Below are 27,529 nucleotides of genomic sequence, written 5' to 3' on the forward strand. Positions count from 1 at the left end.
ACAGGTATCCATTTGACCTCTGCTCCTCTGCCACCCCACCAGCAAAGGAAAAAGTGCCAGTGGTGTCTGAATAAGTCATGGATCCTGAGAGCCCTTGAAGTTTTGAATGACCTTGGTGCTTGATCACTTTGTGAAGCTAGAGTTCACAATGAGTGATCACGTATCTATGGGGTTGATCAATAAGAGTAGACTTCAGAAAAAGAGACCTTTGATTAGTGGGATTTTCAAGAAGAGAATGTGGAGCCACAGGTCCTATAAGAGCAGTGATGATAAGAGAAGCCATTGAATAACTTATCATACGAACAATGAGAGACAAGATAAGACCCTCTGGTCCATCCAACCTGTCCCACACAGCTTGTGCATATATAGACTCCGCACCCCACCCGAAACCATGTGATCTCCTGGGAGATGCGAAAACCCAGATACAAACCCAGGCCAATTTGGGAAGGAAATATATCTGGGACATTCCTCTCCAACACCCCTCCCCCCACCCTTAGGCGATGGAAACTAGTCCAGGAGATCACTTTGGTCCTGGTGATGTTATGCAATACCTGCCTTTTGTACAAGGTGTTCTCCTCCCCAGCCGGGAAGAGGTCCAGCTCTCGCTTGGAAGGAATTCAGCGAATTGGTGTCCACCGCACAAGCCAGCAGCCTGTTGCAGAGGTCCACTATTCTGAGAAATCCATTCATGAGCGGAGTGAGAGGGTGAAATGATGGGGCCTGTGTGAGCAGCATGTGTGAATAGGGTCAGGAGGAGGGGGAGTGAAGGACGTTAGTTGATTCAGTAAGTGTTTACTTGCAGCTCAGCTCTAATGGATTTCACCATCACTTTTAACCAGTTCCAACAACAGCTCCTTTCAGTATAAAAAAAGGATGATCTCATATCTTCACTATTGGGTCTTTCATGAAACCTCTTCATTTGGACTTCCTGCAATGGAAAGAGCTAAAGCAGAAGCTGTGTGTCTGTTAAACACAAGTTATATTTACTCTGGTCAACAGCTGGGCAGGGAGAAAGCTTGGAATTATTGCATTCTTTAAATAATTGGAGAAGAAAGAGACTAAACCACAATATTCTTAAAAAGGCAAATAAAAAGAAAAATGATTGTCACTTTAAATTTGTCCTCTAGTTAGGATTTTGCCTATTTGTACTTTTTAATGCAGCCAGTAGTTCCTAGAGGCAGAAACCTCTCAACTTTCTTACTAAGATCCCTCAGGGAGACATTTTATTGTCCCATTCCTTGCATTTACAGTATCGAAAGTAAGAGACAATAAACATGTATTGTAATCGCTTAAAACCACACACTAGTACCTCATAGCCATAAGGAACAAATCCGATTCTGCTTGGCGTCTTCAAGTCTTAACACCTCTTGATAGTGAATGAAGTGTTCATTGGTCCACAATGAGCTTTGCATCGAGTTTATCAGATTTTCGGACTATCCGGGTCTTCTTTCAGACTGATTATAGTACTTAAAAATGATTGCCATCAAGATGCTTGAATGATGTCAAAATGCAATAATCCCACCACAACAACAGCCCTGCTAGTCCTTTGTGTGGTACTGTTGCAATATTTGGGTGCACTGTGCCTTCAAATATACTTGCAACTTCTGTATTCAATCATACCTAGCTGAAATCTGTTGCTGATTGATTCGGTAGGAACCCAAAGGTTTACAAGTGCTTACTCCTCCAAATTATTTCTGGATGCCTCTTATCAATCTGATCTCTGAATGAATTGAGAATCTCCTGATAGAATGGAGTCTGAATACTGCCGTGTCTGGCCTTTACAAAGCCCCTTTTCAACAGGCTTCTTTGCTGCATCAAATTTCATCTGTTACTGCACACTAAGATGGCAACACAATTTGAGTGTTTCCCACATTGAAATACATCATTTGAGAATTAAATATGGTATTGACTGTTCCAGTTCTCCAGAATATCCAGGAGCCTCATAGAAATATGTTTAATCTCCTAATCTCTCAGATGTCACGAGAAACTGCCAAAGTATTTTTTCTTGATTTAAGATCAGCTCTGTGATGGTTACTCAATGATATTGGGAACTCTAACTAGGTCCATCATGTTTACTTTATCACATGACTATTATAAATCAAGAAAGTCATGGTTCTGTATGTGGCCGAGTCAATAACAAATTCTCGGAAATTCAGCCCACGTAGAGCACCTTAAACCTTACGAGGAATCTCCAGAGATCTGGAAAATGAACTGCTCTTATTTAAGAATGTTATTCCACTGCATCTGTGTCCAGGCGATTATAAGGGGAACAGCTACATTCCTTGGCCTGGTTGCCTTGACAGTCTGTGAATGGAATAACCCTGGAAGGAGTTTTGCAAAAACCTGACTACTGATCAGCTGTCTTCTTCTGTGTCAAAGTATGATTGAATAGTAATTAAAAACAGTATGCTATCATGGAGGAAAGGTCATTGCATTCACAGAGTCAATCTAAAGTATCTTTAGCCTCCTCCAATCTAGCTGCCTATCATTATCTGCAAGATGCTGGCTTATACTTCCTAGTAAATCAAATGCAAAATACTGTGGATGCTGGAAATCTGAAGTAGAAACAAAAAATGCTGGAAATACTCAAAGTAAGTCAGCATCTATGAAGAAAGAAACAGAGTTAATGTTTCAGGTCGATGACCTTTCATCAGAACTGGAAGAAGTTAGAGTTTAGAGTTTTTAAGCAAGTACAGAGCCTGGGAAAGGGGTGGAGGAAGGGGAGGGGAGGAAAGAATAAAAGGGAAGGTCTGTGATAGGGTGGAGGGCAGGAGTGATTAAATGACAAAAGGGATGATGGTGCAAGGCAAGGAGGGTGGTAATGGGACAAGTAAAGAAACAAAAACTGGGTTTAGAGGAACTGTAAATGGCAACAGCAGAACCATTACCAGCACCTGCTGTCCGAAAAAATGGGCATGATGTGGAGATGCCGGTGATGGACTGGGGTGGACAAATCCGAAAGTTTGTGATTTCAAATAAAGCTGTTGGACTATAACCTGGTGTTGTACGACTCCGTACAAAAAAATGGGAGCAGTGGTTCCGATCTGAAGTTATTGAAATCAATGTTGAGTCTGGACGGTTGTAAAGTGCCTAAACGAAAGATGAGGTGCTGTTCCTCGAGCTTCCGTTGAGCTTTGGAAAACCTGACTACTGATCAGCTGTCTTCTCTCGTGTCAAAGTATGATTGAATGGTAATTTAAAAACAGTACGCTATCAGATAGAGGAAAGGTCATTGAAGCTCAATGGAAGCTCGAGGAACAGCACCTCATCTTTCGTTTAGGCACTTTACAACCTTCCAGACTCAACATTGATTTCAATAACTTCAGATCAGAACCACTGCTCCCATTTTTTCGGACAGCAGGTGCTGGTAATGGTTCTGCTGTTGCCATTTACAGCTCCTCTAGACCCAGTTTTTGTTTCTTTACTTGTCCCATTACCACCCTCCTTGTCTTGCACCATCATCCCTTTTGTCATTTAATCACTCCTGCCCTCCACCCTATCACAGACCTTCTCTTTTTTGTTCTTTATTCCCCTCCCCTTCCTCCCACCCTCCCCTCCCACACACACTTTGCCTGGCTCTGTACTTGCTTAAAAACTGTTAAATCTTTACTTCTTCCAGTTCTGATGAAAGGTCATCAATCTTAAACATTTACTCTGTTTCTTTCTCCATCGGTGCTGCTTGACTTGATAAGTATTTCCAGCATTTTCTGTGTTTATACTTCCTAGTAGATGGTTGAATAAAATATGATTGGCTGACATCCATTCATCCATGATATTGATTGACAATTTCGAAATCCTTAACCATTCTGAGTAAATGGAAGAAAAGAAAATCTTTTAAAACACATAAATTCCTGTCAACAAAACAAAGATGTTAACCCAGTATAAATGATTTAGCCCCAATCATCTACTATGGTTCATTGCCATGTCTGAGTGGATCGCACTTTGGAATATGGGACCCTGAAGCCCTCGGCAGTCATCTCACTGGTTCCCTATTGCTGTGCTGCGGCTGCTCAGTCACACAGTGCCTAGTTGCCTAATTCCATTGCCTATTTACATTCATCAATTAACCCTTTCACCGGCACAAATCCATATGAAAGTTGGAATAAAATGTCTCCCTTCAAAGCATCGTTATTTGAGATAATTCGGATTGCACCTATTCAGGTTTCCATTCCCGGTGACCATGAGTTCATTCCTTGTTTTACGTCTAGATATTTCACTTTCTCACAACAATCTCTCGTTTTGTACAAGGTGAAGAATATCTGACTGCATTCTACCAATGTCTGTCACCCAGTCTCAGTTCCACAAAAACAGGCCTGTTCAAAAATAGTAAACCAAAAATTCAAATGCAACTTTTTGATGGGATTTGTGTGGTGAGAGTGGCTGATGAGGGTTTAAAGCCTTAACAGGAAGAAATCTAGGATAAACTTGTTTTTTAAAATAAAATCTGTTGCAGCGCCCATTCGACAGCAATCTTGCGACAGAGGGGAATAGACTAGCCACGTTTCTAAATTATGTAAGTACCCGTGAGTGCTCGCCCATGGTGTGTGCTCTTACTGTGCGTGTATTCATTCTCATTTCATTTTATAGAAAGATGAACCTGATGCTTTCAAAGAATTAGGCACTGGAAATCGTCTTGCTACTTTTTTAAACTATGTAAGTATATGTGACGGTCAGTTGGGTAGGGGATATGCTTAATAACCGAATGGGTCAGCAGGTAAGTTAATCCCCTTCATTCTCGACCCTCCAATATAGGCTTCTTGTACTCTTTAACATGAGAGGAGCCGAAGTTGAAGACAGATTTTCCTGTTATTGCACCTGGGTTTATTGAATCATCTGAATGCAGTGCAAAGAGGAAAATCGGGCGACGAGGGTTGCAAGGCCCATAAGTGTATAGTAGGGGTGTTACATTACTATCTACCGAGCTATCTGAACCCCATCGTGTGACGTGTTCATTTGAATAACTTATATTTATACAGCACTCCTCTCATTTCAGAGTGCTTTCCAAATGGAACAGATAGACACCAAGCAGATCATGACGGTACAAAGGGCATAGAGCCAAGGACATGGCTAAAGGGATAGGTTTCTAGGAAGCTTTTGAAAGCACGAAGAGAGGTAGTACAACTAAGTGGTTTTAGAAGAGAATTCTAGAGGGTATTGGTAGTGGAGCAGAGGGAGCAAAGAATGAGAGTCAGAGGAAGGAAAGGTGCAGGCTGGGACGTAGCATTGGAGAAGATTCCTCACGTAGGATGGAGTGAGGTTGTCCCAACACCATCTATTTTTATAGCCTCTGAGTTGGGGTTTAACAGTGCCAGAGCTTTAGAATTATATTGAGATTATAGGTTGATAGAATTTTCCAGTTCAGAACGGGGCCATTTGGCCCATTGTGCCTGTGCCAGCTTTCTGAAGAAGAGATCCACTTAGTCCCATTTCCTGCTTTTTTCCGATACACTTTTAAAATAGAATCATCTATTTTCTTGGGACCCTCAATGGTGACTTTACCGTGATAATTTGCCACCAGCAGTGCCTTCACAAGTTCACCACTTACAAGCAACCAACGGCATAAAGGATGTGGACTTTACGCCTCCAACAGCATGCGGGACCCGAGTTTTCATGGGTTCTAGGAGCTAACATGGACCTCCATTCCTGTTGGGTCTCCAATTGGTTCAGCAGGGACTGGCAGCACACTGCAAAGGAGAAAAAAGATGGAGAGCAGCACTCAGGTTACTGGACTCCATTCAAGCGCTGCTTCCATTGCTCTAACCAGCAACATAACAACAGTATTATGAGCCCTTCTGTTTGGGCTGAATTTAAGATCAAGCTCCAGAGGTAAAGGGGACCATGTTAATATTGCACTCAATCCCTGGGGATTTTATTACAGTTGTAATGTTAATCAAAGAACTGATTGTGCCGATTAGCATTAAGGCATGGATATATATTGATACTAATAAATAATGAATGATCTGAGTGGTTTACCAGGTTCTAATCATCCATATCAGTGGAAAGGAGGTTAATAATTCAGTAAATCAACTTTGAATCATTCCCCTCTCCCTGTTCTCTGCATTTTTTTACTTTAAGATAGAAACAGTATCCAACCAGAGAAAAAGTACTGTATTAATGTTTAAAAGTGGCTTGCTGATGTTGGAATATTGACTGTTTAGTTGTGATATAAAAATATACACACCTACACTAATGTTTGCTCAAGCTCACCCCTGTCTGTGTAGAGTCCTGTCTGCCACTCAGACTGGCCCAAAGCAGCGTTCCAGGGTATCCCAAAGCACAAGGAGCCACCATCAGTTTACATAACATTTTACTTTCTTTTACTTTTAACAAATGTAGCACTTTTTAATTGAGTTGTCAATGTGCTGCTGCACTGGGCTATATCTGTATATTGTGAGAACCTTATCCATATTGGAAGGCCAATGGAGGAGTGAATTAAAGGGCTACCCCAGTTTTTAATCAGACATATTTGTAATTGACGAATTGGTGTTAGAATGCCAATAGTCATGATTCCACCATCGCTCACTCCCAATCTTTATTCAACGAAACCAGAAACCAGAACTTCCTTTGCATTACTTCCCATCTTTGATTTTTTAAAATTGTACCCATCCTTCGAATACGCGATTAAACTAAACCCCTGTTCCGGTGGCTCGTATGGCGATTAAGGCCTTAGTTTTCCGCTTTGGAACTCGCCAGCCCGTGATTTTCCTTTCCGTTAGTGAATGGGGGTGGGGCAGTCATGGACTGGTGCATGCACTGGCGGTAGTGGATCGGCCTCCCATTGTAAACCCGCTCAATTTTTCTTTCCATTGCATTTATATAGCGCCTTTAACATAGTAAAACGTCCCAGGACGCTTCACAGAAGCGTTACCAAACAAAATTTGACACCGAGCTAAATAAGGAGATATTAGGACAGATGACCATAAGCTTGGTCAAAGAGGGAGGTTTTAAGGAGCGCCTTAAAGGAGGAGAGAGAGGTGGAGACGTTTAGGGAGGGAATTCCAAAGCTTAGGGCCCAGGCAGCTGAAGGCACGGCCGGCAATGGTGGAGTGATGAAAATCGGGGATGCACAAGAGGCCAGAATTGGAGGAGCGCAAAGATCTCGGTGGGTTGTAGGACTGGGGGAGGTTACAGAGATAGGGAGGGATGAGGTCATGGAGGGATTTGAAAACAAGGATGAAAATTTTAATATCAAGGTGTTGCCGGACCGGGAGCCAATGTATAAACCCGCTGCACTTGAATGTTACCCCCTTGGCATCATTAATCCCTACTTCCTAATTCACTCTACCTTCCCTTTCACTCGTTTCCATCCTGGTGGTATCCTGCACTAAAGACCCTGACTGTTCACCTTATTTTCTCAATGAAAAATAACTCTTTCCGTTTGTGCTGTGAACTGTTTTACTGTAGGAGAAGGAGGTGAGAAAGATGGCCAGCACCACTGTACAAAAGGCTTACAAAGCACTTTGGGGAGCAAAGGATTAAGCTGCCCAGTGTAAGCTTTGCATTTAATTGCAGTTACATAGATTTGCAACAAAGATACCATTTCGAGTTGTTTTTCCTGGAAGTTGAATGCAACCACTTGAAAAGGTCCATGTGCTGGTTCACATTCTGCAGAAATATCACAATGACTGTTGTTGCCATGGCTGCTTGTTAAACCTACAATTGGTGAAGATGCTGATAAAATCAAACCGATAAAAGTACACCCAGTCAGCCTGTCCTTTATTTTTAACTTGCGCTTTTCTCTAACTGTGTATAAGGGAACCAAAGTACTCTCCGCAATTGTAGCTTGCTGTGTGGCAATCTCTTAAATAAGGCCTAGCTCATAGAGTAAGTTATTTCCTTTTTCATTTTTTATCATCTTCTCCAGAAGGTTGCTATTCTTCGGCTCCATTGACTCCAGCAACCCTTTGGTACCTTGTCGGAATGGTCATGTGGAAACCTGGATAGTTAGTATCAGTAGTCTGTTCGATCGTGGAAATGGGGCAACTAAGCCTGATACCGTTGTCACCTGATATCCTCATGCGTACTTTCTGTCAGGGGGCAGTGTACAGCAATCATGAATAGAAACTCTGTGTGATTCCCACCCTTCCCAACCAAGGAGTGCTGAGGCCAACTATAGGAAAACCCAACTGTCGCTATGATCAGTTTAAATCAGCTACCTCAGCAAGAAGTCAACATCTTCAACAAGGGAGGAGAGTTTTTTTTTTAAATTAAGTATAAAAATCCATCCAGCAACACAAGCTGCCATTTTATTCAGCGCTGTGATGCAAAGGAACACAATTAATATCCATGCTGAGGCTGATGTAAATACTCTTTTTCTATTAATGATACTGGATTCCAACTCCCTGCAGCTTAACTTTGGGACACCAGAAAATGCCATGGAGCTCCTTATAGGACCACAAAATGCTAATGGTTAATGAGAGTAGACTGTACTCCCGAAGCAGGCTGTTGCCTCATTTCATTGTTTTTGGTGTGATTAATAATAAGGATAGTTTCCCTTCTGTCTTTCTTGAGACTCTACGTCGTTTTTGCACCACACCCTCCAAAGGGGTAAAGCTCGAGTGGAATTTCCCAGAAGTGCTGCCTTTTCCCATGAACGAACACTCTCCCATCTGAAATGAGCAGAATATGGCAGCAAATGACCCTGAGAATGGAATCTGAACAGCTTTCTAGTTTCTTTAGGACAAATCTCACCGGCTCCTTCTGAATGATTTCTTCTCATAAAGGCTTTGCTAGGACTGCTTGGATTCGTTCATTGTCCACTCCTTTAGTATCAACCAATTCTTCTGGCAAATTGAAGGCTAACCAGAGAAAGAAAGAACTTGCATTTATTTAGCACCTTTCAAGATGTCCCAAAGCGCTTTACAGCCAATGAAGTACTTTTGAAGTGTTGTCATTGTTGTAATGTAGGAAAGGAGCCTAACAGTTAAGTAAGTAGAGAAGTGCACAGTTTAAAATAACAAAGTTGAGGCTGGTAACAAAGTGAGTTTAGGCCACTCAATGAAGTGTTGCATTCCTGAGTGGCAGAGTGGGTGCAAGGGGGAGGGTGGTGGTGGGTGGCTGATGGTTAGTGAATTCCATGATGGTGTAAGCGTATCACCCCCCCCGACTTTTCTAGATATGAGAGAGCATTAATGGTGATTGCGATCAAGTCACAATGGCAGGAAGAGGGGGGGGTTGCAAATACCTTGAATGGACGTGGCAGAAATGATTCACATCTGTTGAAGCAAGGGGCGCAAAAGGCATGCGGTAATTGGTATCTGTTGATCAGGAAATTACTACAGATCAGTTGTATGCAGCAGGCACTTGATCTTTGAGACCCCTTCCCTTAATGTTTTTCAAATTCAAATTCTATTTTTGCATGATTTTTGCTGGTGTTTCTGATAACATGCAAGATAACATCTATCATGTAATTTGTCATCTGGACTATCAATTGATTCTATTTTGATCGTCTTTCTCATTGCATGTTTTGTGCATTAGTACTCGCGGCTTCTCATGCCCAACACGTTTAACCCATTTTTAATGTCATTTTGCATCTTATCATCTTTGTGCTGAAATGACACTGCGGCAACGGATGTAAATAGGAAAACGGTAATCGCTGGCGACTGGAAATAAAAACAGAAAATGGACAGCGGACAGTCAGCATCTGAAAGGGAAATATAGATTAGTGTATTGAGTAGCACCCTTCATCTGGTCAGACAGATAGTCCCTGTTAAGGGACTGACCAGGTCATACCCAGAGGGAGGAGGGGGGAGAAGGGCTACAGGTCGAAGTGAAGAGCTGAGTTACATTTTCACAGAGAGGTAGTGTCAGTCGCATTGTGCAACTTCCTTTCTATTCTGAAGCCATGGCTGACTCACACCTTTTGACTTCTCTTTGTATAACCACCACTTGCATTTATACAGCACTTCTAATGTAGGAAAATATCCCAAGGCATTTCACAGGAGCGTAATGGACGAAAATTGACACTGGGCCAAAGGAGGAGATATCATGAGGGATGAGCTTGGTCAAAGAGGTAGATTTTAAGGAGGGTCATAAAGGAGGAGAGAGAGGGACAGAGGGGTTTAGGGAGTGAGTTCCAGAGCTTAGGCCCTAGATGAATGAAGGCACAGCCGCCAATGGTGGGCTAAGGGAGTGAGGAATGCATAAGAGATCAGAGTTGAAGGAACACAGAGTTTTTGGAGGGTGATAGGGTTGGAGGAGGTTACAGAAATAGGAAAGAACAAAGCCATGGAGGCGATGAGAATTTTTAATTCAAGGCATTGGTGGACCAGGAGCCAGTTTAGGTCAGCGAGCTTTGGGGTCATAGAGTCATAGAGTTATACAGCACGGATAGAGGCCCTTCGGCCCATCGTGTCCGCGCCGGCCATCAGCCCTGTCTACTCTAATCCCTGAGTGATGATTGAGCGGGATTTGATGTGGGTTAGGATACGAGCAGCAGAGCTTTGGATGAGCTCAAGTTTATGGAGGGTGGAAATTGGGAGGCTGGCCAGGAGGGCATTGCAATAGTTGAGTCTGGAGGTAGCAAAGGTGTAGATGAGGGTTTCAGCAGCGGATGAGCTGAGGCAGGAGCAGAGGCCGGTGATATTACAGAGGTGGAAGTAGGCAGTCTTGGTGATGGAGAAGATATGTGGTCAGAAGCTCAGCTTGCAGACCTCTGTCCCTTACAGACAGAGACAGGAGAATTTATAATGGGGAATAAGGAAATGACAGAGAAATTAAACAAATACTTTGTGTCTGACTTCATGGAAGAAGACACAAAAAACCTCCCAGAAATACTAGAGAACCAAGGGTCTGGCGAGAATGAGAAACTGAAAGGAGTTAGTATTAGTAAAAAAATAGTAGCAGAGAAATTAATGGGACTGAAAGTCGATAAATCCCAAGGACATGATGATCTACATCACAGGGTTTTGAAAGAGGTGGCTATAGAGATAGTGGATGCATTGGTTGTCATCTTCCAAAATTCTATAGATTCCGGAACAGTTCCTGCAGGTTGGAGGGTAGCAAATGTAACCCCACTATTTAAGAAAGGAAGGAGGGAGAAAACAGGGATCTACAGTCCTGTTAGCTTGACGTCAGTAGTAGGGAAAACACTAGAATCTATTATAAAGGATGTGATAACAGGACACTTAGAAAATAATAATAGGATTTTGCAGAGTCAACATGGATTTATGAAAGAGAAATCATGTTTGACAAGCCTATTGGAGTTCTTTGAGGATGTAACTAGTAGAATAGGTAAGAGAGAACCAGTGGATGTGGTGTATTTGGATTTTCAGAAGGCTTTTGATAAGGTCCCACACAGGAGGTTGGTGAACAAAGTTAGAGCACATGGAATTGGGGTAATATACTGGCATGGATTGAGAATTGGTTAACAGACAGAAAACAGAGAGTAGGAATAAATGGGTATTTTTCAGGTTGGCAGACTGTGACTAGTGGGGTACCGCAGGGATCGGTGCTTGGGCCCCAACTATTCACAATCTATAACAATGATTTCGATGAGGGGATCAAATGTAATATTTCCAAGTTTGCTGATGACACAAAACTAGGTGGGAATGTGAGTTGTGAGGAGGATGCAAAGAGGCTTCAAGGGGATAGAAACAGGCTAAGTGAGTGGGCAAGAACATGGCAGATGGAATATAATGTGGAAAATGTGAAGTTTTTCACTTTGGCAAGAAAAACAGAAATGCAGCGTATTTTTTAAAGGGTGAGAGAATGGGAAATGTTGATGTTCAAAGGGACCTGGGTGTCCTTGTACATGAGTCACTGAAAGCTAACATGCAGGTGCAGCAAGCAATTAGGAAGGCAAATGGTATGTTGGCCTTTATTACAAGAGGATTTGAGTACAGAAGTAAAGATGTCTTACTGCAGTTATATGGGGCCTTGGTGAGACCTCACCTGGAGTATTGTGTAAAAATTTGGTCTCCTTACCTAAGAAAGGATATACTTGCCATAGAGAGAATGCAACAAAGATTCACTGGACTGTTTCCTGGGATGGTGGGATTGTAGTATGAGGAGAGATTGAGTAGACTAAGCCTGTATTCTCTAGAGTTTAGAAGAATGAGAGGTGATCTCATTGAAACATACAAAATTCTTACAGGGCTCGACAGGGTATATGCAAGGCGGATGTTTCCCCTGGCTGGGGAATCTAGAACCAAGGGTCACAGTCTCAGAATAAAGGGTAGGACATTTAGGACTGAGATGAGGAGAAATTTCTTCACTCAGAGGGTGGTGAATCTTTGGAATTCTCTGCCCTAGAGGGCACTTTGGAGGCTCATTGAATACATTCAAAACAGAGATCGATAGATTTCTAGATACTAAAGGCATCAAGGTATATGGGGATGGTGCAGGAAAATGGCGTTGAGGTAGAAGATCAGCCATGATCTTGTTGAATGGCAGAGCAGGCTCGAGGGGCTGGATGGCCTACTCCTGCTCCTATTTCTTATGTTCTTAAACAGTCTGGTTCAGCCTGAGATATTGGTCAGAGAGGGGGATGGAATCGGCGACCAGAGTTTGTGACGGGAGCTTGTCTTCGGTCTTCCCATTGTTTAATTGAATGAATTGCAGTTCATCCAGGACTAGATGTCAGACAAGCAGGCCGACTACACAGGCAGTGGAAGGTGGTGGTGAGGTAGAGCTGGGTGTTCGTCTGTGTACAAGTGGAAGCTGACGTCATGTTTTCAGATGTCGCCGAGAGGCAGCACGTAAATGAAAAATAGGAGGGGAAAGCAAGGAGATAGATCCTTGGGGGATCCCTGAGGTAATAGTGTGGGACGGGGAAAAGAAGCCATTTCAGGAGATTCTCTGGCTACAACTGGATAGGTAAGAATGGAACCAGGCGAGGGCAGTTCCACTCAGCTGGATATCAAAGGAGTTGGAGTAGGATAGCGTGGTCAACCACATCAAAGGCTGGGGCAAGGTCGAGAAGGATAAGGAGGGATAGTGCAGCACAGTCACAGAAGATGTCATTTCTGACTTTGGTTAAACCCATGGCAGGGGCGAAAACCTGGAGAGGTTCAAACATAAAGTTGCTGGAGAATGGGCATTGATTTGGGAGGCGACAACATGATCAAGGATTTTGAAGTGGAAAGGGAGGTAGGAGATGGGGTGGCAGTGTACTATGCTAATATACTGTACACCAGACAATAGGGGCGTCCAAACTGGCTCACCCAAGTCCCATAATTTGGCCTTCAAAGTCCAAACAACTTAGTATTATTGGCCGTTATATTTCTTTGCTGGCGTGTCTTGTTTGAGTTTTGTGGATGTAAAGGTCTGGAAAGGGTTGTTTTAGAGCTGTTGTCTCATTGGTGGATAAATCCTGAATCAGAAACTATCTCTTTTGATCTCTGTCTTTTCCCCTCTCCCCTCCTTGTTCTCTTGGGTATGTCCTGACTTATCCTCATCAGTCCCGTTTGGCCATGCCAATTCTGCTAAAGACTTACAACTGAGCAATTAACTGAAAACATTCTGATGCTGACCATCTCCTGTGCTTTTCTAGTACTTCCTATTTTTGATATGGTGTACTAATTAATTTTTAATATAAAAAGGTTTTTTGCTCATGTGGCAGTTACACACTGACATGGCCTGATCCGTGTTGTAACTGTTGTGTATTCTGAGTAGAGTTCTGCGAGTTTACTTTTTGAAGTGCTGCTGTTTCATTGTAAAATGGACATCATTTTTAATCATGACATGAAACCTTTCAAGACGTCTTTCCCAGCAACTGCTAGTGGAAAATGCACGGAGTAGATGCTAGTTAATTGAGACCTTCATTTAAAGTGGGGCCTTTGCTCAGGCAGTGTAATCATTCCTTGTGCATCTTGACAATGTTTCACTGTGCATTAATGCAAATGGAGATACCCTTATGATGGCTTGTCCAACAGTTGGATATATGGACCGTTTCACCTCGCTGCGTGGAAAGGTCCCATTAAGAGGTGTTGTTACTACAATGTTCTTTCAGCAATCAAAGAGTTACTCTTTAGCTTCTTTGTGTAATGCCTAGAGCTCTGTTTTCCTGTCAGTGTTCAGTGACTGTCCTGTTGGCTGCTGAGTACCGGAATTTGCTATTTCCATTTCATTTCTTTGTTTCATGCCTTTAAAAAAAATGCAGCATATTAGAAATCTTTATCATGTTTAAAATGTCTGATTTCAACATGTCTCAATGTATCACAAAAGTGTTCTCAATACCCATTGAATTTATTTTGAAAGGCTTTTTATTGAATTCAACAAAGTTTACATGGGTCATGGTACATTACAGATGTCATTGCACAGTACTTTCAGATCCATATAATGCAGATCTGGTAGACTTCTGCACATATTGTTAGCATTACTTATTGAAGGGTGACTGGATCAGGATCTTTCTTTTGCAGAGGGAGGTTTGGGTTTGGGGAGGAGGGTGGGTAAGTCTAGGGCTTGGTGAGTATATCATTTGTCTGGGCACTGATGTGAATAATGGGAAGCAGGGTTCTCTCTCTGGTCGTACTGCCCATTGAATTTGACTGAACCAAGCACTGGCCAAAGTCCAACCATGCTTTCTTACAATGGTCTAGCTCATTATGGTTCCACATAATGCACTCAATCTGTTAGTATACATGCAGCCAAAGGTCAGTGTGCTATTTTTAGTGGCAAGGACCATGTAAGTACAGCCAGTATTTGTAAACCTCAGTAACTAAGATCTTATAACCCAGTGAGTTGATGACATTTGTGTGTTTGTGTCTTGGAATCATTGTTAGATACTAAAGACCAAGCATATTTCCATGGAAACTCATACCATGTTGCCATAGCGAGGAGCAAGCACTGCAACACATCACAGTTCTAGATCCATGTCCATAGTTCTGTAATTAAAAATGTATTATTTTTAGGCTAAAGCCCTAGGGTAAGGGAGAGAAAAGTCGATCTGGGTTCACGCTTCTGAACCCAATCTAATGACCCCTGCAGGAGCTCATTTCATGAGAACAGCAGTAGTTGGTTAGTCTGGCCACACTCACTGTCCAGACTTCCATGTGAAGAATAGAGATGAACAAGGTACTGGTCAATGGAACCATCTCCTGCAAGGACTCAATGCCTTAAGGAGACTGATGAAGGGGGAAAAAAATAATTTAGGCTGGCGCCAGACCTTAAGCCACTAATGCACAGTTGTCATTGGCTGTGGGTGATGGTGGTTTATCCTTCTCTCCATTGAGCTTTCAAACCCAACTATGCTGCTATGTGGGTGTGTAGAGTGGAAACCAGGCACCTCCCCACTTTGTGAGCTAATACGAGGTGATAGGATCATTGACGGGCCATTGTTACATGTTTCCCTAATATCCAACTGAAGAATGGCCTTGACAGAACCCCGCCAAGTACTCCTGCTCACCTTCTGAGCCACAGGAGCTGTACCAGGCGAGGCCAAGGAAGACAGGGGGGGAAGGGGAGCAGGGAAGCAGAGGGATTTATACCTACATTGAAAAAGTGTGAGAAATTAAAAACAGAAAAAGCACTGCAGGTCAGTCAACATCTGAAGGAGAAAATTCAGCCGTGACCCTCCATCAGAGAGTCAAACAAACATTAAGGGCCTTTTTAAGATGAGAGATGTAAAGGCAGGAGTTTGTGCTGCATCCGCTGAATCATTTGCTAAGTCATGCTGGGATGTGGCTGCCTTCTATTCACCACTTGTTTTATATATGTTGCACATTGCTTATGGTGACGACGATCGTTTGCCGCTTTAGTCACTGTATCTGCTGGTTTATGTCGCATCAGCTGCATCCACTTAACATAAAAATAATTGTTTCAAAGAGGATTTCCTCAGCTTCAGCTGCATTCATTTAACATGAAAGCAGCCTCTCTAAATAGTCACCTGGCACAATATTTATGAATCTGTTTGCAATTCTATATACCAGATGAGTGATGTCCCAGCAGGAGGAGCTACAGTATTTCCTGACTTTGGGGCTGCCATATACCCAAAAAAGGTAACTATGTACACAAGTTTTTTTTATTGCCAATTATTGTTTGTTTTTCTTTCATGTACTCGATTAAGTGAAAAGTGAATGGGTAAGTGGTGTCCTGTCAAATCTGTAGGATTTTTGACTGACTACAATCATTTTTTTTCTTCCTTTAACAACAAAAGTGAAAATTCTTCTCAGCTTTCATACTAGGCCCAAGCCTGGTAAAGCCCCTATCACTGAATTGGTTCTGTAACAATATCCACCTCCTAATTAACGTCACCCCGTCGAACCTGGATCTCTCCATATTCCTGAGGTTAGCAAGGCCGTGATCTGCAATTTTACTGTTACCTCAGACCATTCGCTGCCATAAATAAAAGCTTGTGTGGAGATCTAGAACAAAAACCAGAAGGAACGGCAAATCTTTAAGTTTCATGTTTTGGCTACTTTAACTTCTAAATTTAGAAAGTGATTAACAAACAATGTTTTGTTTTCACTTCCTAATTGACAGAATCAATGAACATTTTGGAAGGGAAGTTAAAAGATGGCCAATCACTGATTGAGGTGATGGGATTTGATCCTGGTCATTAAGTAGTGGGAACATAACCCTTGAACCAACTGAATGTTGGTATGGTTAGAATTTTTAACTGTTGGGAAGAGGAACATTTCAAATATTTTATAACTAATAATAGCCATTCCCTGCTCATTTAAGCACATCAGATGCAGTGCAGTGTTTCCATCCCTGGGTCTAACATTGTCCTTTAATAGCAGTGAGCAAAGGAGAACACATTGGTCTATACTAGACTTGATCCCAGATCCGACTAGCAAAAGTACAGTATTTGTACAAGTTATCTGAGAGGAGACTTTTAACACTTGTGCTTGGACAAAAAGTAATCAAAAAAGGCTAATGGAATAAGAACATAAGAGATAGGAGCAGGAGTAGGCCAATCGGCCCTTCGAGCCTGCTCTGCCATTTAATCAGATCATGGCTGATCTGATCCTAACCTCAAATCTAAATTCATGTCCAATTTCCTGCCCGCTCCCCGTAACCCCTAATTCCCTTTACTTCTAGGAAACTGTCTATTTCTGCTTTGAATTTATTCAATGATGTAGCTTCCACAGCTTCCTGGGGCAGCAAATTCCACAGACCTACCACCCTCTGAGTGAAGAAGTTTCCCCTCATCTCAGTTTTGAAGGAGCAGCCCCTTATTCTAAGATTATGCCCCCTAGTTCTAGTTTCACCCATCCTTGGGAACATCCTTACCGCATCCACCCGATCAAGCCCCTTCACAATCTTATATGTTTCAATAAGATCGCCTCTCATTCTTCTGAACTCCAATGAGTAGAGTCCCAATCTACTCAACCTCTCCTCATATGTCCGCCCCCTCATTCCCGGGATTAACCGAGTGAACCTTCTTTGTACTGCCTCGAGAGCAAGTATGTCTTTTCTTAAGTATGGAGACCAAAACTGTATGCAGTATTCCAGGTGCGGCCTCACCAATACCTTATATAACTGCAGCAATACCTCCCTGTTTTTATATTCTATCCCCCTTGCAATAAACGCCAACATTCCGTTGGCCTTCTTGATCACCTGCTGCACCTGCATACTAACTTTTTGATTTTCTTGCACTTGGACCCCCAGATCCCTTTGTACTGCAGTACTTTCCAGTTTCTCGCCATTAAGATAATAACTTGCTCTCTGATTTTTCCTGCCAAAGTGCATAACCTCACATTTTCCAATATTGTATTGCATCTGACAAATCTCCGCCCACTCACCCAGCCTGTCTATATCCCCCTGCAGGTTTTTTATGTCCTCCTCACTCTCTTCTTTCCCTCCCATCTTTGTATCATCTGCAAACTTTGATATGTTACACTCGGTCCCCTCCTCCAAATCGTTAAGATAGATTGTAAAGAGTTGGGGACCCAGCACCAACCCCTGTGGAACACCACTGGCCACTGACTGCCAGTCCGAGAATGAACCATTTATCCCAACTCTCTGCTTCCTGTTAGATAACCAATCCTCCACCCATGCCAGAATATAACCCCCAATACAGTGATTTCTTATCTTGAGCAATAATCTTTTATGTGGCACCTTATCGAATGCCTTCTGGAAGTCTAAATACACTATGTCCATTGGTTCCCCTTTATCCACCCTGTACGTTATGTCCTCAAAGAACTCAAGCAAATTTGTCAGACATGACTTCCCCTTCGTAAAGCCATGCTGAATGTTGGCCTTTATCTCAAAGTGGATTGGAATTTAAAAGTAAGGAAGTGATGCTTCAGTTATTCAAAACATTAGTCAGACCCCATCTGGAGTACTGCATTCAGTTTTGGGCACCGAATCTCAGGAAAGACTTACTATCCTTGTAAGGGGCAGATTCACCAGAATGATACCAGAGCTTAAAGGGTTAAATTATGAGAATAGGTTGCATAAACTTGGCTTGTATTCCCTTGAGTTTAGAAGGTTGAGGGGTGATCTAATCGAGATGCTTAAAATGATTAAGGGATTCGATAGAGTCGATATAGAGAAACTATTTCCTCTGGTGGGAAATCCAAAACAAGAGGGCATAATCTTAAAATTAGAGCTAGACCATTCAGGAGTGAAATCAGAAAGCACTTTTTCACATAAAAGGTAGTGGAAATCTGGAATTCTCTCCCCCAAAAGGCTGTGGGTGCTGGGACAATACAAATTTTCAAGACTGAGATCCATAGATTTTTATTAGATAAGGGTATCAAGGGACATGGAACAAAAGAGGGTAAATGGAGTGAGGTACAGATCAGCTACAAATTTAATTGAATGGTGGAACAGGCTCAAGGGGGGAAATGGCCTACTCCTGTTCCTGTGACTAACTCTGAAACCAGCTCATAGATGTAAAGCAAGGCTTTTAGCAGCTTCTGCTATGTAGTGTCTATTCCAGAGAAGACCTTTCATTTTCAATGTCTGGACTGGATTTGAAAACAAACCCAAAAGATGGAAAGAAGGTGTTTCAGCGCATGCTGCTACCCACTGTATATTGTGGAGATCTTTCTCCCCCACCCGTTGCCTGAGCTGGATTTGAATCTAGGCCCGAGTGATGACAAATGAGTTCGTTAGCATTGCAGTATTCCCTTGATCAAAAATTTGTTCCATTTCCATAGCGTACAGGGAATTAGGAACCAATCTAAACCCCTTCATTTAAAAAAATACAGGACTACTTCACCTCTACTCCTAAAAGGTATTTTCTAATTGTATATTCTAATTACAGACTAATTGTAAGGGGACTATTTGAACTTTATTTTGTTATTTGCAGGGCACGGCAGTCTTTTGGTATAACCTTTTCAGAAGTGGAGAAGGCGATTATAGAACGCGACACGCAGCCTGTCCAGTGCTAGTAGGAAGTAAATGGGGTAAGGTCCTTACACTATGTGCTGCTGTTGATAGCCATGTGCCTGTTTGTTTAGTCAGTTAGTGGAGTAAAGTGAGTGAAGATAGAGGTCTGTACCTATTTATGTGTTTATACTGCATCTTAGGTTCTGTCAGAATGTGCATGCCTTTTTTTAAGAAGACCTCTTTTAACTTTATTTGCTGAGGTTTTTTTAATGGTTATATTCAGGTGAGGAATGTCTGTGCACGGTAATGAAATGTTTTTTCCATCTTTGGCACTCAGTGGCAATATCAAGCATTCCCAAATCAGGTGTAGGAAAGTTGAAGGGCAGTGTAAAACTCCCTATACTCAACCCCAACAATGGGCCTGAGCTCCAACCTCAAGAGAACATTCCTGACTGCAATTTTAAAAAAATTCTCACCTCAATATCCTTATGACCTCTCTGAGCAGTTCCCTGCCATATACTCACCAGGACTTTCATTTAGACTGTCCATGTTTATCTTCAGTTGATCCTTGTAGCTGGCAGAAAGAGACTTCCACGTCACCAGCATGGTCTTGATTTTAACCCTGTTCTGAGAAGTGAAAAGCTAGTGTGCTGTCATACAAGGCCACGCTCCCAACAAAGACTAAAGGAATCTAATACCTCTTTTTTTATTCAGTCTTGGGATGTGGTATTGCTGGCAAGGCCAGCATTTATTGCACATCTTGGTTTGATGCAACTAAGTGGCTTGCTAAATCAAAAGCAAAATACTGCAGATGCTGGAAATCTGAAATAACAACAAAAAATGCTGGATATGCTCAGTCAGGCAGCATCTATGGAGAGAGAAACAGAGTTAACGTTTCAGGTCAAAGACCTTTTGTCGTTCTGACGAAGTGGCTTGTTAGGCCACTTAAGAGGGCAGTTAAGAGTCAACCACAAGGGTCACATATAGACCAGTTATCCTTCCCTAAAGGACATTAATGAACCAGATGGGTTTTAACAACAATCTGACAGCTTCATGGTCACTTTTACTGATATCAACTTTTTAATTCCATACTTTTTAAAGACTGAATTCAAATTCTCAAACTGTTATGGTGGGATTTGAACTCATGTTCTGTAGATTATTAGTCCAGTAACATAACCACTACATTACCATAGCCATTTCATCATGTTTCTTCAAGGATCTTTTTGATATATATTAATGACCTGGACTTGGGTATACAGGGTATAATTTCAAAATTTGCAGATGACACGAAACTCAGAAATGTAGGAAACAATGTGGAGGATAGTATCAGACTTCAGGAGGACATAGACAGACTGGTGAAATGGGCAGACACATGGCAGATGAAATTTAACACAGAGAAATGTGAAGTGATATATTTTGGTAGGAAGAATGAGGAGAGGCAATATAAACTGAATGGTACAATTTTAAAGGGGGTGCAAGAACAGAGAGACCTGGGGGTGCATGTACACAAATCTTTGAAAGTGGCAAGACAAGTTGAGAAGGCTGTTAAAAAAGCATATGGGATCCTGGGCTTTATCAATAGAGGCATAGACTACAAAAACAATAAAGTTATACTAAACCTTTATAAAACACTGGTTAGGCCTGAGCTGGAGTATTGTGTTCAATTCTGGGCATCACACTTTAGGATGGATGTCAAGGCCTTAGAGAGGGTGCAAAAGAGATTTTCTAGAATGGTGCCAAGTATGAGGGACTTCAGTTATGTGGAGAGACTAGATTGGCGAAAGAGCCAGAGGCGACATGAGGAAACATTTTTTTATTCAGCGAGTTGTAATGATCTGGAATGCACTGCCTGAAAGGGTGGTGGAAGCCGATTCAATAGTAACTTTCAAAAGGGAATTGGATAAATACTTGAAGGGGAAAAATTTACAGGGCTATGGGGAAAGAGCAGGGGAATGGGACTAATTGGATAGCTCTTTCAAAGACCCAGTACAGGCACAATGGGCCGAACGGCCTCCTTCTATGCTGTACCTACTATGATACTATGATCACTCAGGTGACTAGAGTTAACCTTACAATGAGGATACTTCATTACTTATATGAATCTGTGGCTTTGTTGAGTAAAATGGGGGATCAGTAATAAACGGAGTGCCTCCCAAACAGATTTCATTGTCTTGTAGCAACAAATAAGAAGCATCATGTATGAATCTGGCCTCCATGTTAAGGCTGGATTGTAAAACCAACCCGTTGACATTAGGGCCAGTTTCGCAAATTGACAGGGAATGAAACAGCCACCGATCCTGGCTTCCCATAGCTCACATACTATCCCAGGCAGCATCTTCCTCTCTACTTAATTTGTTCTCTGTGCAACTACTGGCTGAAGACATTCCTCAAAAATAAAAACGCCCACAATGGTGGAATGCAGCACAGAAGCAAGGAAATATAAAGGAGTCGAAATTATTTTATTTTTTTTGGCAGGGATGTACGGAGAAGGATTCTAAGTTACCATACTTGTACTGGACAATGTTGTGTTGCAGATCTTTAATCACTCCTTAACTATTGTTTTGTTTCATTCACAGTTTCCAACAAATGGATCCATGAGAGAGGACAAGAGTTCAAGAGACCGTGTGGATTGACAGAAGTGGATTGAAGTTGTGGACCATGTTGTTATCCCTGTTTATTCCCTTCCCTTCTTTGATCAGGACAAGCAAACAGTCAGGATTTGATTCTTCCCCTTCAATTGCCATTCACCTCATGCATTCCACTTTGATCATTTCATCACTGTGATATTTTCATTCCATTCCATTTTTTCTTTCCCCCCCCTCCCCAAAACAAGACGTACACTGTAATTCATTGAAACAAATCTTTCTTGTGGTATTTTCAGTTGGTGTTCCATTGTGTACATGAAGGTAATTCACAATCAATGACGACAAGTAAAATATTTGATCAGAGTACTCATGCAACGCTGTCTGAGAGAAGACTACAATCCTTTCACTTTGGGGAAAGAAGTGGATGAAAATATCACAGCAGCCACTTCTCGTTCATCCTTTCTGTCCTACTGACTTACGAATTGTAACAGAGAAAAACACGTGCAGTTTGGACCCACCGTTCCTCCAAATAGATGCAGCTCCATGAATCTCCCATTCTTCACTCTCTTTCCTGGGCAAACCCTGCCTTTTTGAGGTCCACAAAGCCTTGTTGAAACACTCCAGTTAAGTAGAAGGCTCACGTGAAAACTGTTTGGCCAGTCCAGCTTAACTTATCTATTTACGTGAGGGGGTTTTCATATTGGCCTAGATTTTGCTGTCAAAGTAACGTTGAGGCTAATGGCACTCGCCGTTATTTCTGCATAAATGGTATAGCAATTTCAGGCGAGGGGCAGATGTTAATCGCAAACATCCAAAAATTGCTGTTCGAGATGCGCCGCTCTGCCGTTAGCTTCACGAAAACAGCATCTCGCCGTCTGCCTCACCATTGAAATCCATTGAATGATGTGAAGTTGCTGTATTTGTGCGGTAGATACGAAGTAAACCCGCTGTAGAAAGTTAAGGCTGACCTGAAGTGATGCAAGGAGCCTGCCTTGGAGCCATTTAAGGTCCGTGCATGTTTAATTAAGCCTGGATTCAGACAAAGTGAGCTTTTTAGCTGTCAGAGATTCTTTTAACAATATGCTAAGAATTAATTACTGCCAATCAACCTCTCTGACACTGAAAATTAACTATTTTTATAAGTGTGGCGTCTCATTCCTTCAGGTTTAATTGTCGGAGATTTTAAAAATGTAAAATTTTTTTTCTTTTCCTCTCTGTCGCTTTTATCTCTCTCTCTCTTAATTCAATCTTTCTTTCCCTCTCTTTACTTCTCTTTCTGTACCTGATTTGATATTGAATTCACCCACTCTAATTTACACTTCCGTCTTAGTCCTTGTGCTGTCCACAATCCTTAAATCTGATTGATTAAGGACACACGCAGTCGCTTGGCCTGTTCACTCAGGTCCTAGATGCCCTGTTTCCCTCACTGCAACGTTATCAGCTCGCACTTCCAGCAACTTGCCACGCAAAAAATTTAAAAGCCTAAACCTGCAAAAGCAAGTCTAACTAACGGCAGATGCCATTAGATGCTTTGCTACAGCAAAATCTAGCCCAGTATCTTTTTATCTGCTTATTTTCACTTGAAGGATCTCTTCAACAGACTTCCAATCCTCTTTTAGCATTTTAATATTATACACTAATCATCTTTTTTGCTAAATTGCAGATGTCGAGTGCTCCCTTTAAGCATCGCAATTAGTCCAAATCTCTACTAACTTGCAATGGGACTAAGGTGCCAACAAAATGTCGAAGCAATTTAAGTTATTTTTAGTGACCATTTTAATTGCTCCTCTGAGGACCACCAATGCATTGAAAATAAGCCGTGGTTCAGAGGTTAATATGTAGCAGCTCAATAAGACATCCCACCACCACCTTCTCAGGGCAACCAGGAATGAGCAATAAATGCTGGCCAGTGTTGCCCAGATCCTGAGAACAAATAAAGAAAAATAATAATTAGGCTCGGCTGAATATAATTTGGTGAAAAAAATTAATGGCCTGGGATATTTACGGGGAGACGGGGAGGATACGAGGGAGGCCTAAAATGGCAGAAGAAACCTGGAAAGGCTGGGGACTTAACGGCAAGACCTCATTATAATTTTTTGGATGCGTTTCTCGCCCTGCAGCCGGCCAAATTGACAGGCTGGCCGGCGGCTGGGAGGGAAAACCAGCGGCAGGAGGCTGCGGCCGGGGACCTTTGGGGACGGTCCCCGGCAATCAGAAGGAGGGATGGTTGGCAATTCAGAATTGGTTGTGGGGGGGGTGGGGTTGGTATAGAGAGGACATCAGGGCAATTGGGAGTGCTGGCGAGAGAGAGGCCGTGATCGGCAGAGTGGAGGCCAAAGGCTTCCTTGACAGGCCAGGGTGAACAATCCTGCTCCTCCTGGTCCACAAGAAGTGCTGAGCCACATCTTGCGGAGCCGCATTTAATGGTTTAACTCCCCCCCCCCCCTCCCCCCCCCCCCCCGGCCCGTGCCCCGTCCCCCAAACCTCTCCTGTCCATTGTGGAGGGGTTAATATTGAGGCCAATACAACCTTATACAAAGTCTAGTTCTGCAACATTCTGTCTTTCCTTGACCACCATCCCCTGGCTGGAAATATAAGCTCATAGGACCTCTTTCAAACCTGCTTTTAATTTAAAAATTAAACATTAACAGAACTAGACGTTTAATTCAAATGGTAAAATGTTTAGTAATGATATCCAGGCCATCTGTTTTATTGACCTGACTTCTCTGTAATGGTGCCAGAATGGCCATTTTAGAATCAAGACCACCAATAGTTAGATTATCCCAAGAGGCTTTTGTTATAGCAACATGACAGGGTCAATTTTAACGGTTCTCACCAGGCGGGAAAAGGGCAGCAGGGGTCAGCCGTCGGTTTTGCACCCCGCCCGATGGCCGTCCCCGTTTACTTCATTCAAACAAGGTGCAAGGCTTAAAGGTTAGCTACTCAGACTGGCAAAAGGTGGGAAGTGGTGTTCCACAAGGATCGATGCTGGAACCACTGTTGTTCACAATTTACATTAACGATTTGGACTCAGGGATCGGAAGCACAATTTCAAAATTTGTGGACGACGCCAAATTGGGGGGGGTGTAATTAATACTGAGGAAGACTACGATGAAATACAAGAAGATACTAATAAACTCACAGAATGGGCATGTAATTGGCAAATGAATTTCAATATAGATAAGTGTGAGGTGTTACATTTTGGTAGGAAGAATAAGGAGGCCACGTACTGCTTGGATAATAAGAGTCTAAATGGGATAGAGGAGCAGAGGGATCAAGGGGTACAGATACACAAATCACCAAAAGAAGTGATGCAGGTTAATCTTACATAGAATTACATTGAATGTACCGCACAGAAACAGACCATTCGACCCAACAGATCCATGCCATGTTTATGCTCCACACGAGCATAATAAGACCATTTTAAAAAAGCAAAGAAAGCACTGGGGTTCATTTCTAAATGGATAGAATTTATATTAATTTATGGATAGAAGTTATGTTAAACTTGTATCGAACCTTGTTAGACCACACTTGGAGTACTGTGCACAGTTCTGGCCTCCATATTGTAAAAAGGATATAGAGGCACGGGAGAAGGTGCAAAAAAAGATTTACAAGGATGATACCAGAACTGAGAGGTTATACTTATCAGGAAAGGCTGAACAGACTGGGGCTCTTTTCTCTAGAAAAGAGGAGACTGAGGGGTGACCTAATAGATGTCTTTAAAATTATGAAGGGATTTGATACGGTAGATGTAAAGAAGATGTTTCCACTTGTGGGGGAATCCAAAACTAAGGGCCATCAATATAAGATAGTCACTAATAAATCCAATAGCGAATTAAGGAGAAACTTCTTTACCCAAAGAGTGGTAAGAATGTGGAACTCACTACCACAAGGAGTAGTTGAGGCGAATAGCACAGATACAGTTAAGGGGAAGCTAGATGAGCATATGAGGGAGAATGGAATAGAAGGATATGCTGATAGGGTTAGGTGAAGAGGGATGGGAAGAGGTTCATGTGGAGCATAAACGCCAGCATAGACCAGTTGGGCCGAATGGCCTGTTTCTGTGCTGTAAATTCTATGTAATTCATTTCCTGCCCGGCGGGAATGATTAAAATTACCTCAATAACTTACAGTTATGCAGAAAAATAAGAATATGCTGAAAACAAAATGGATTCTGCTTCAGCAGATTCTTAAGGATAAAGATTCTGGTGATTCCTTCAGTTAAGAAGGCCTTAGCTTAGCCACATTTTAAGGCTTTAAGCCCGTTAACATTTTGATAAGTCAAATATCTCCTTGCACTCTTGTATAAGAAGCAAGAAAGAAACTAATGCATCATTTCTTGAAGGGCAAGATGCTTAGCCAGAATGTGATGGCGACAATTGGATGACAATTGGAAACTGTAGGAACCAATAAATCTGATGTGACCTATAATTTATATCCTTCAAAAGCTGCATAATGCCTCTTGACCCCTTCATAAGTACAAAACCAACCTCAAATGCTTCTCTAAGTCCCTTCTACTTATCTGTTATGGGATTCGAGCAGATTGTGTTGAAAATCTACAGAACCTGAAAATGCCTGTGTAATTCTCTCTGCTGCTTTTACCATTTTCACTCCAAAGATGGGGGTGGGGGGGTAGGTGGGTGGGGTTTAACCTGAATAATAAATTTGGTTGGGTCGTTGCAAATGCAGAATATTACTGATGTCTTATTTCATTTGCCTTTTTACCTCTGGTGTTTTATGTTGCATATACTTTGTTTAAATATAGATTGGTTTGATTAACTTTTTTTTAAATCTTAATTTTATTAATTTCGTTTTGGTATTTTTGAATGGAGCACAAATGCCACAAAGTGATTGGAGGAAGTCGTGGTCCAACTGTTTACTGTGCTAGAATGAATGAATAAAATAAGAGAATCAGACCATTGGGGGGATTTGTCTCTGTGTTTTCTGTGGTACTTTAAAATTCATTTAGACCAGGTAACTGATGACTTGACCCAAACTCTCTGGCAGTTGAGGACTCCTTTCCAAACCAGAGGCACTGATTTTAAACGGGCAGGGGATGGGAGGTGTGGGGTGGGGGGGACAGTTAAAATGAGACCAATCACTTACCCCCTCTCATCCTGCTGCCTTCCTGCCGTGTCCCGATCTTAAACTGCTCTTTTGAGCAGGCGAGTGGGACATCCGCAGGAAGGAACTTTCACCGGGACCCGACTGCAATTTTAGTTGGAAGCCTGAGCTGAGGGAGCAGTGTCGGCTTCCCCATCAGGCCAAACCTGCTGGGAGAGGGGATCGTGGGCCAGAAGAAGCCCAGGCAGGTAAGCTTAAAAACTTTTACTTTAGGCTACCTTGTGGGCATGGAGGAGCAGGAGTGCTCCTCCGGGCCTTACGAAGAAGCCTTGGACCTCCCTTGCCCCAGGCTCGCTGCCAGCTGCCGATCATGCTCAGAAAGCACCCCTAAATTGCCTCCAAAGCCACCCCAGATCATCTCCAGATCGCCCCCAGAGCCCCGCCCGATTGCCTTCAGAGCCCCCCATCCCAGCTCACCGAGAGAACCCCTCCCAGCTCGCTTCCAGAGCCCCCCCACCAGATCACCACCAGAGCCCCACCTCCCTCAACCATTCCCCGTTCCCACGGTTCCCCGGCTGCGGCCTCTTGCCACTGAACTCCCGCTCTCGCCCGCCAGCCAGGTGGTGGATCTGGCCGGGTTCGGGTGGGAACTCCAGGAG

General features: G+C 42.6%; 1 protein-coding gene across 4 annotated transcripts in view; it reads left to right on the forward strand.

The window, feature by feature from the left end:
- Positions 1 to 26,722, forward strand: part of LOC137332320 (prolyl 4-hydroxylase subunit alpha-2-like) — a 116,588-nt gene extending 89,866 nt beyond the window's left edge. For 2 of the 4 annotated variants that reach the window (XM_067996062.1, XM_067996061.1), the window contains exons 12-15: positions 4,588 to 4,653; positions 15,870 to 15,938; positions 19,202 to 19,298; positions 21,798 to 26,722. In XM_067996062.1, the coding sequence (XP_067852163.1) occupies positions 4,588 to 4,653; positions 15,870 to 15,938; positions 19,202 to 19,298; positions 21,798 to 21,868 (303 nt within the window). In that variant the 3' untranslated portion in view covers positions 21,869 to 26,722. Of the gene's footprint in view, positions 1 to 4,453; positions 4,514 to 4,587; positions 4,654 to 15,869; positions 15,939 to 19,201; positions 19,299 to 21,797 lie in introns of all 4 variants that reach the window. The other 2 variants (XM_067996064.1, XM_067996063.1) reach the window with 2 other exon arrangements.
- The last annotated feature ends 807 nt before the right edge of the window (positions 26,723 to 27,529 follow it).

Source organism: Heptranchias perlo, chromosome 14 (genome assembly GCF_035084215.1).
Source record: "Heptranchias perlo isolate sHepPer1 chromosome 14, sHepPer1.hap1, whole genome shotgun sequence".
Lineage (NCBI taxonomy): Eukaryota > Metazoa > Chordata > Chondrichthyes > Hexanchiformes > Hexanchidae > Heptranchias > Heptranchias perlo.